The sequence below is a fragment of the Salvelinus namaycush genome, chromosome 17, assembly GCF_016432855.1.
Source record: "Salvelinus namaycush isolate Seneca chromosome 17, SaNama_1.0, whole genome shotgun sequence".
Lineage (NCBI taxonomy): Eukaryota > Metazoa > Chordata > Actinopteri > Salmoniformes > Salmonidae > Salvelinus > Salvelinus namaycush.
Window position 1 is genome coordinate 18,312,532 of NC_052323.1, and position 10,856 is coordinate 18,323,387.

Genomic DNA, 10,856 nt, shown 5'->3' on the forward strand with positions numbered 1-10,856 from the left:
CATATACCCATCATGAGGTTGTAGAACCTAGCCTGTGAATGAAAGTTTGCACAGGTTGAGAGAAATGTGGGTAACCAAGGTGACAGACATTGATACATTCAATACCGCCTTGCACATTCAGGTATGTTTATCCCCGTTTCATTCCGTTTGCTTCCGTTTAAGAAACGTTTTTTAACAGAATCGGAAGAATGAATACACCCCTGATCATACACAAACACAGTTCAGTTTCATAGTAGCCACATACAAACAGCATGATCATTTTGCTCATTGTATAATTCCTTCACGCATCTACGCACTCTCCTCCTCACCTTTTCGCTTTGCTTGTGGACTTCAGTGCACAACACATCAGCTGTCTGTGACCAGGCAAAAAAAACTTTCCTAGCCAAACATTTATATCATCACCGCTAACCGCTACACACAGCCTACATCGTTGTCACCATATTAATGTCAGTGGTGTAAACCTTGCAGCCATTGTGCTCTGGAGCAGTGAAAACTCATTCTCTGGAGTGATGAATTACCTTTCACCATCTGGCATTCTGACAAACGAACCTGGGCTTGGCGGACGCCAGGAGAACGCTACCTGCCCCAATGCATAGTGCCAACTGTAAAGTTTGGTGGAGGAGGAATAACGGCTGTTTTTCAAGGTTCAGGCTAGGCCTCTTAGTTTTAGTGAAGGGAAATCTTAATGCTACAGCATACAATGACATTCTAGATGATTCTGTGCTTCAAACTTTGTGGCAGTTTGGGGAAGGCCCTTTCCTGTTTCAGCATGACAATGCCCCCATGCACAAAGCGACATCCATACAGAAATGATTTGTCGAGGTCGGTGTGGAAGAACTTGACTAGCCTGCACAGAGCCCTGACCTCAATCCTATCAAACACCTTTAGGATTAATTGGAACGCCGACTGTGAGCCAGGCATTATCGCCCAACATCAATACCCGACCTCACTAATTCTCTTGTGGCTGAATGGTAGCAAGTCCCTGCAGCAAGTTCCAACATCTAGTGGAAAGTCTTACCAGAAGAGTGGAGGCTGTTATAGCAGCAAAGGGGGGAAAACTCCATATTAATGCCCATGATTTTGGAATGAGATGTTCGATGAGCAGGTATCCACATACTTTTGGTAATGTAGTGTACCTACTAGAACTAACGCGTTAGTAAACCCGCTGCAATCATGCAGAACAGTGTACAGTCAGTAAACAGTTTAGCAGTTACACCGGTGGGCCCCGGTGGCAATAAATTACTTAAACCAAAAGCTTATCTTAACTTGGAAGAGTTGGAGTAGCCATAGCCAGCGGGCTAACATAGCATCCCCCTCTGTTTTAGCCAGGTGTTTGAGTAGGCTAAAATAGCTAGCTCCATTCGCTAAGTGAAAGTGAAAAAATAAATAACTAAATCTATCTCTCTCTCTTGCTTTCTCTTGCTTTTCCTTCATTTTTAAATAAATACATTTGTTCAAAACTGTTCAACTATTGTCTCTCTCTTTGAGTCAACTACTATTGGGTGGACAACATGTCAGTTGATGCTGCAAGGGCTTTGATAGGTAGGAGGACATCTTCAGGAAGTTGTCATAATTATTATGCAAGTTTATGGAAGGGGGTGAGAATCATGATCCTCCTAGATTTTGTAATGAAGTCAATGTACCCAGATGAAGACGGAAACTAGCTGTCTTCCGGATTCACCATGATGCTACCCTACAGAGTGCTGTTGAGGCTATTGTAGACCTTCATTGCAAAATAGTGTGTTTTAATCAATCCTGACTAGTCTCCTAGTCCCTGACGCTGAAAAACATCCCCACAGCTTGATGCTGCCACCACCATGTTTGAGAGTCCTTTAGGTGCATTCTGGCAAACTCCAGGTTGGCTGTCATGTGCCTTTTACTGAGGAGTGACTTCCATCTGGCCACTCTACCATAAAGGCCTGATTGGTGGAGTGCTGCAGAGATGGTTGTCCTTCTGGAAGTTTCTCCCATCGCCACAGAGGAACTCTGGAGCTCTGTCAGAGTGACCATTGGGTTCTTGGTCACTTGGCTGACCAAGGCCCTTCTCCCCTGATTTCTCAGTTTGGCTGGGCTGGGCTGACAGCTATAGGAAGCGTCTTGGTGGTTCCAAACTTCTTCCATTTATGAATGATGGAGGCCATTCTGTTCTTGGGGACCTTCAATGCTGCAGACATTTTTTGGTACCCTTCCCCAGATCTGTACCTCAATACAATCCGGTCTCAGAGCTCTACGGACAATTCCTTCGACATCATGGCTTGGTTTTTGCTCTGACATGCACTGTCAACTGTGGGACCTTATATAGACAGGTGTGTGCCTTTCCAAATCATGTCCAATCAATTGAATTTACCACAGGTGGTAAACATTTCAAGGATGATCAATGGAAACAGGATGCACCTGAGCTCAATATCGAGTCTTATAGCAAAGGGTCTGAATACTTATATAAATAAGGTATTTCTGTTTTCGCTTTGTCATTATAGGTTATTGTGTGTAGATTGTGTGTAGATTGTGTGTAGATCCGTTTCAGAATAAAGCTGTAACGTAACAAAATGTGGAAAAAGGGAAATGGTCTGAATTCTTTCCGAATGCACTGTATATGCGGATACCGCCAATATTTATTTGATAGTGTATTTAATTGGGAGAATACAAGTTAAACGTTGACATATTGACTGTTCTGATTTGGCCAATGTTTGTGTTGTGTTCCAGGTCGTACTCTTGGGTCCGGGGCGTTTGGCAGGGTGGTCGAGGCGACTGCCTACGGTCTCGGTCATTCCCAGTCCAGCACGAAAGTGGCGGTGAAAATGCTCAAATGTAAGTGATAACAATCCTCTTCAGATGCAGTTTTAATTCAGTATGTTTCTGCTTTAGCCAACTTGTCCTTGGTTTGTTTGGTAAGATAACAATCCAGTTTCAGTCTTATTTCCTGTTCACTAACCTTTGTGTCCTCTGACCTCTGACCACCAGCCACAGCCAGGAGGAGTGAGACCCAGGCTCTGATGTCAGAGCTGAAGATCATGAGCCACCTGGGGCCTCACCTCAACATCGTCAACCTGCTGGGAGCCTGCACCAAACAGGGTGAGCTCTGCCCCCATCACCGCAGCAACAATCCCAAACTAAAGTCATTAGCCTCTGAAATCCCATGCCTAGGGCAACACCATGTATACTGGAACATTATTAATGTGGGAGGCAACCCATCTGCCTAGGGAGACTATAACGTCATAGCTACAAACTTTCAATTTGATTAACCACATAATTGCACGTGTAACACACAAATGATTCCCTTGATGAAGAGAAATAATTGTCCTTTATTTGTGACTTTCACATCTCAGGTCCTCTCTACCTGGTGACGGAGTACTGTCGCTATGGAGACCTGGTGGACTACTTACACAGGAACAAGCACACATTCCTGCAGTACTACGCTGAGAAGAACCAGGAGGACTCTGGTTGCCGCGTCTCTGGAGGGAGCACCCCTCTCAGCCAGAGGAAAGGGTGAGTGCTACCTCCTCTTCTGGGGCTCAGGTCTGTGTTTGGAAGATAAAGTAGAGGTTAACTGTATAACCACATATGAATGGGAGCAAAAAAGACAAGCTGTCAATTACAAAAATGAGGCCATACATACATTGAACATTTGTTTGTGTTTTTTTCCACTATCCTAATGTTTCCCTAATATATTGGCAGCCACTATCCTAATGTGTCCCAAATATCTTGGCAGCTACGTGTCGTTTGGCAGTGAGTTTGACGGTGGCTACATGGACATGAGTAAGGACGAGCCCACGGTGTACGTCCCCATGCAGGAGCTTAAAGACACCATCAAATACACTGACATCCAACCTTCTCCCTATGAGTCGCCCTACCAGCACCACCTTTACCAGGAACAAGGTACAGAGTCCAAGAAATACATGCTAATAACAAAGCCAAAGCGTTATGTATACTTTGTACAATGTAGGTCTATTGCATGGGAGCCTGGTATAGGAGAACTGTCTCATTGTAATGGCTGGAATGGAATATCAGACACATCAAACATATGGAAACCACATGTTTGACTCCGTACCATTAATTCCATTTCACCCATTACAATGAGCCTGTCCTCCTATAGCTCCTCCCACCAGCCTCCTCTTGTCTATTGCATGCCAGACATATGGGAAGCACATGTGAAAGGATGGGCGGACTGACTGGCAGACAGGAAAAGACAGTGATATTGTTTATTTGACCTCCAGAAGCCTCTCTGTGTATTTTAGCAAGTCGACGTCACTATACACATACTATATTTGCTGTCCATGTGTAACACCTGGAAACCGATTCACCTTTACATTGTCTCCTTCCTCTTTTTGACCTCTGAACCCTTCCATCAATGTCTCTGCCCTCCCTGCCAGACCAGACCACAGTGGACAGTGCCCTGGTCATCAGTGACTGCCCTACCCTCAGCTATTCTGACCTCATTGGCTTCAGCTACCAGGTGGCCAAGGGCATGGAGTTCCTCGCCTCCAAGAACGTATGTGATGTTATATTGTATTATTTTAGTTGAATCAAAACTTTATTGCTCTATATTTATGTATTATTTTTTATTGTGCCAGGTTAGCAAAGTACAGACCTGGATATAGAATGTACTTCATCATCTGTACTAAATGTCCCAGCTGACCATGTCTCCCTGTAACCCTGTTGTTGAACCCTGTCCTCCCCAGTGTGTCCATCGTGACCTGGCCGCCAGGAACGTGTTGATCTGTGAGGGGAAGCTGGTGAAGATCTGTGACTTTGGTCTGGCCAGAGACATCATGCATGACTCCAACTACGTCTCCAAAGGCAGCGTGAGTGGCAGGCTCACTCAGGGTCAACCAGGGTCACTCACACACATGAAACATTACATGACCATAATGGTAACCACTACATACATGTTGAAAGATAACAGTAAGATAACACCATAGATTATGACCTTCAACCTACTTCAATTGTAATTATCCATAACTGCTGCTGTAACCTACTTCTCAGTACCTGGCTGATGCTAATCTTTCCTCTGACCTCTTCCCCCTCTCAGACGTTCCTTCCTCTTAAGTGGATGGCCCCAGAGAGTATTTTCCATAACCTGTACACCACCCTGAGTGATGTGTGGTCCTATGGCATCCTGCTCTGGGAGATCTTCACCCTGGGTACAAGGACATACATGAAACAGAACCCCATTAATTATTAATAGATCGATCGAAGACAAGAGATTACTGTTTGATTAAACCGAAACAACCTATTACCTGGAGTTAATTTACGTTCAGAAATATTAGTAGTAGTATGGGTGCAACTTTGATTACATGACCCTGTTTATTTAATATGTACGTATAAAGGTTTCACTCTGTCTAAACAGACAGGCAATGAAGTTGTCTATCAGATTATCTAATCCTGAGTCTGTCTTCAGGGTCAGATGAGCTCTTGTTGTTATCTACAGTCAGGGTTCATAATCAATTCATTTGGGGATTTTTAAAACGTTTTTGAAACTGCCGTGACAACAAGAGCACCTATTGAGAAGTTGTTCATTTAGGGTGAAGCCGCGTGATTTGCAAACGTTTTTCTTGGAAAACAAAACTTTTGGAAACTCTTGATTCAGCATGACTTTAAGATTTTAAAAGTACATTCAGACTGATCAGCCTTTAAATATTGTTTTATGTTCTGACAGGAGGAGCCCCCTACCCTGATCTGCCCATGAATGAGCTGTTCTACAGTGCCTTAAAGAGAGGATATCGCATGGCCAAACCTAACCACGCCACCGATGAAGTGTAAGTCTCTAGAATGGCACCAAGACCATCCCTCCCAAAGACCTCTCTTAAAGAGTCATCAGGATTCTAGTATTGTGTGTCAGAGAGAATTTAAGAAAGTACATTTATATTTTCTGTACCTTGTCCTTCAGTTATGAAGTCATGCAGAAGTGCTGGGATGAGAAGTACGAGAGGAGGCCAGAGTTCTCTTTTCTGGTGCACACAATGGGGAACATGCTCACAGACAGCTATAAAAAGGTACCTTATACAGGGTTCTTCCGCTTTACATGTATCTGTGCATCTGAGGACCAAGGTGTTTCCACATTGACATACACTACCGCTCAAAAGTTTCACTTAGAAATGTCCTTGTTTTTGAAAGAAAAGCACATTTTTTGTCCATTAAAATAAGATGAAATTGATCAGAAATATAGTGTAGACATTGTTAATGTTGTAAAAGACTATTGTAGCTGGAAACGGCTGATTTTTAATGGAATATCTACATAGGCGTACAGAGGCCCATTATCAGCAACCATCACTCCTATGTTCCAATGGCACATTGTGTTAGCTTATCCAAGTTTATAATTTTAAAAGGCTAATTGATCATTAGAAAACCCTTTTGCAATTATGTTAGCACAGCTGAAAACTGTTGTTCTGATTAAAGAAGCAATAAAACTGGCCTTGTTTAGACAAGTTGAGTATCTGGAGAATCAGAATTTGTGTTTTCGATAACAGGCTCAAAATGTCCAGAAACAAATAACTTTTTTCTGAAACTCGTCAGTCTATTCTTATTACTGAGAAGTGAAGTGAAGAGGCGACTCCGGGATGCTGGCCTTCTATGCAGAGTTGCAAAGAAAAAGCCCTATTTCAGACTGGACAATAAAAATAAAAGTTTCAGATGGGCAAAAGAACACAGACACTGGACAGAGGAACTCTGCCTAGACTCGCCTCTTCACTGTTGAAGTTGAGACTGGTGTTTTGCGGGTACTATTTAATGAAGCTGCCAGTTGAGGACTTGTGAGGCGTCTGTTTCTCAAACTAGACACTAATGTACTTGTCCTCTTGCTCAGTTGTGCACCGGGGCCTCCCACTCCTCTTTCTATTCTGGTTAAAGACAGTTTGCACTGTTCTGTGAAGGGAGTAGTACACAGCGTTGTACGAGATCTTCAGTTTCTTGGCAATTTCCCGCATGGAAAAGCCTTAATTTCTCAGAACAAGAACAGACGGACGAGTTTCGGAAGAAAGTTCTTTGTTTATGGACATTTAGAGCCTGTAATCGAACCCACACATTTTGATTCTCCAGATAATCACCTAGCCTAAAGAAGGCCAGTTTTATTGCCTCTTTAATCAGAACAACTGTTTTCAGCTGTGCTAACATAATTGCAAAAGGGTTTTCTAATGATCAATTAGCCTTTTAAAATGATAAACTTGGATTAGCTAACACAATGTGCCATTAGAACACAGGAGTGATGGTTGCTGATAATGGGCCTCTGTACGTCTATGTAGATATTCCATAAAAAATCTGCCGTTTCCAGCCTCAATAGTCATTTACAACATTAACAATGTCTACACTGTATTTCTGATCAATTTCATCTTATTTTAATGGACAAAAAAATGTGCTTTTCTTTCAAAAACAAGGACATTTCTAAGTGACAACCAAACTTTTTGTCACGTTCGTCATAGTAATCGGACCAAGGCGCAGCGTGCGTAGAGTTCCACATCTTTTAATAAACAGAAACTCACCAAACAAAACAACAACAGCACAAACGAAACGTGAAGCTACTGGTGTGCACACAGGCAACTATCTGTAGACAAGATCCCACGAAACACAAAGGGGAAATGGCTGCCTAAATATGATCCCAAATCAGAGACAACGATAAACAGCTGTCTCTGATTGGAAACCATACCAGGCCAATATAAACCATTAAACACCAAGATGACCCACCCTAGTCACTTTCACGCCCCAACCAACAGAGAATAAACAGCTCTCTATGGTCAGGGCGTGACACTTTTAAACGGTAGAGTATATGAAATATGTATGCATTGTTTATGGATGTATGATTCATGTATCAGTTTGGTGTTTATTGATTGTTGACATATGTCATTGATTGTTTATTGGTGTAGAGATACTGCCAGGTCAACGATGAGTTCTTCAAGCGTGACCACCCAGCCGTGGTCCGCACCAAACCCAGGCTCTCCTCTCACTTCCCCACCCCAGCCCTAACCCCCTCCACCGCCCCTGCCACCCCCCAGGACACCAACCCCTACACCCTCACTGGGGACTTCAGACCGGAGGCAGATGGTGAGGAAGCTTCCTACAACGACTACATCATACCCATCCCGGACCCCAAGCCTGAGGAGGAAGTCTGCTCCGAGGCTGACGACATTCCAATGAAAAGCCTCGCAAGGTATAGCCATCTGACATACGGCTATATGACTGACTGACTGACTGACTGACTGACTGACTGCAGACGTGTGCCAAGTGCATGGTATGCAGGACAGATGAGGCAGATTTACTCTAGAGGACCTTGTATTGTTACAACACTAACCCACACAGCCAGATGTGGGATTGAGACAAAAGCTGTCTTATGTTACCATGTATACATTGTGAGCTATAAGGATTGTGCATACAGTACACAGGATATTTAAGCAGAAATCTAAGATGAGCCTAGATGGCTTAAAAGTGATAGTTTACATGGAATTTATAGGCACCTTACTTAAATGAATGCATAATTTTCACCTGAAATAAGCCATAGAATCCCAGATTGGTTCGTGAAAGAACATGTGTGTTGTTATTCCCTGTAGTTCTCGGGCTCTGGAGGACGAGGAGGCTGATTCCATCTCCCAGGAGACAGTGGAGGCAGACACCATTCCAGAGGAGAAATATCTCCATGCCAACCAGGCCCTGATTCCACTGGAGTCCTCTGGAACACCGGAAGCGGAAGACAGCTTCCTGTAGGCCTTTCAGGGAACTTGGTGAAAGTATGACATTCCTGAATAGCTTTAGTGGATTAAGAGAAAATGTAGCAAATTCAATTAGAAGGTAACCCTAACAACAAAAACAACTCCCACTGCTTTAGCAAATATTTCACAATTGGTGCTTTCAAAAGAATGATGTGCTGAAAATCTATTCAAAATCTATATTTACTATGAGAGAGAGTGACACATTTAATCATTGATGTTGATTGATGATGCAAAATACTCCATCTTGAAAAGAGGGACCATTTGCAAAGCCCTCACATAAGAATTGTAAATAATCAGTATCACATAAGAATCTACTTTTAAGTTAGGGATTCATGATTTGTAAAATACTGTGTAGCATTGTGGTCACTATTGCAGTGTTTCTATGGTGATTTGTATTCACATTTTTCCTTTCACATGTGTTGTATTTTTATGTTATTTTGTATTTTATTAGGATCCCCATTAGCACCAGCTACTCTTCATGGGGTCCACACAAAACATGAAACATAACATAATAGAACATTAATAGACAAGAACAGCTCAAGGACAGAACTACATGCAGAACTATATACATTATGAAGATAAAAACATTAAGCCTCCAAAACCCTTTCAGTTTTGAAAATCACTAAAAGTGGAGCATGTACTGTTACATTTTGCTTGTGTGAAAAAGTTCCAGTTTTCGGACAGGTACTTTAGTTGTTTAAAAAAAACATTAACACAATCTTATGGCATCTATACTTCTCAACATGAATTGAATATGATATTCTAGTTGCACTGAGGATTTTTTGTTCTTAAGTTACAAATGCGTACTTTCTATTTTCTACTCCAGGTTATTTTGCGAGAATGTAATTCATTTTGAGAAGAGCTAAACATACATCAGCCTTAATTGAGCAGAACATTATACACTCAGTAAATGGTATGTCTCAAATTATCATTTTATGTCGTCTTTAGTTTTATATAGATTTATTTTTACATTTTATATAGTGTTTGTTTTAAACAATTCTGTATAAATGTTGCACTTTACAATGTTTAGGAAAACATTTCCAAGAAAAGGATTTAAGGTACAGTACATAAGAGATTGAATGATGTATGAGAGATATGAAAGAAATGTATGTTTTTACACGGCGGTACTGACCGAATGAGAAATAATCTGAGCATATCACTGCCTTAGCACACCTGTTACAAGATTAGTACGTTGTTTTGTACTGTGACTATGATTGACATCTTTGAAGTGCTTTTGTATTGTATAAAGTTCTATGAAAGAGACAAATATATGGCCTATAGTATCCATACAAAAGGATATACAATAAGCATTTCTATGGAAGGAGATCTTCTACAGAAATATGGCTATAAAGATTTGAATCTATATTCTTGAAGCAATTATATGATACCTGAGATAATTTGTAATCGCAGAGGTTCTCCTATCGTTACATACACTACCAGTGAAATATAGATGATATGCTTCCTTGTACATATTTGTCACATGGTATAGGAACACAGAATGCAGAACACTACATATTGTAGAATATTTACCACACACACGCTATGGTACCAAAGCTTCTCTGTATATTTACGAATGTATTTTTATATGTAGTTTATAACTGTTTATGTGAAAATAAAAGTTTATAATGAAAATAATAGATCATTTCATTTTGTCCTTACTGTCTTCTTTTAAATTAGCTAATGAGGGACAATTCCTGTTGTCTATATTTTTGTAGTTCAATGACATGCAGGGTACTGCTATTTAACAGAAAATATGAATTGTGTTGTTCAGCTGTCATAACTTCAACAACAACACGTGCTTTCTACTCAGACTCGTCTTTTAATGCTTTGGCTTTATTCAATCAATGTAGAAGAGATAAAAGGTCCCCACATGAATTGAGCCTAACTCAAAGAGCTAGCTGTTGAGAATCAGCAAATCCAAACAAACTTCCCCAAGCCCAGCTAGACTTATATCATCCGTTATAAACCAGTCCTATCAAAGCCTCTCTTTTTCGAGCCTTCAGCAGAACGCCCCCCCCCCCCCCCCCCACACACACTCTCTCTATTCCCTGGTTCCATTCTGAGGGCCATCAAAGAGGTCTTTTACTGTCCTCCCAGAAGCCCCAGCCCTCTGCTCCACTTGTGGCTGAGGACCATGGAGCAGAGGGCTGGGGCTGGCTG

General features: G+C 41.7%; 1 protein-coding gene across 1 annotated transcript in view; it reads left to right on the forward strand.

Moving 5' to 3' along the window:
• The window catches only part of LOC120062390 (platelet-derived growth factor receptor beta-like), a 41,945-nt gene extending 31,619 nt beyond the window's left edge, over positions 1–10,326 (forward strand). Inside the window, exons 13-23 of the mRNA XM_039012334.1 lie at positions 2,704–2,808; positions 2,962–3,072; positions 3,327–3,486; positions 3,710–3,876; positions 4,371–4,489; positions 4,680–4,802; positions 5,030–5,141; positions 5,657–5,756; positions 5,888–5,993; positions 7,857–8,140; positions 8,538–10,326. Of these exons, the coding sequence (XP_038868262.1) occupies positions 2,704–2,808; positions 2,962–3,072; positions 3,327–3,486; positions 3,710–3,876; positions 4,371–4,489; positions 4,680–4,802; positions 5,030–5,141; positions 5,657–5,756; positions 5,888–5,993; positions 7,857–8,140; positions 8,538–8,691 (1,541 nt within the window). The 3' untranslated portion in view covers positions 8,692–10,326. The remainder of the gene's footprint in view (positions 1–2,703; positions 2,809–2,961; positions 3,073–3,326; positions 3,487–3,709; positions 3,877–4,370; positions 4,490–4,679; positions 4,803–5,029; positions 5,142–5,656; positions 5,757–5,887; positions 5,994–7,856; positions 8,141–8,537) is intronic.
• The last annotated feature ends 530 nt before the right edge of the window (positions 10,327–10,856 follow it).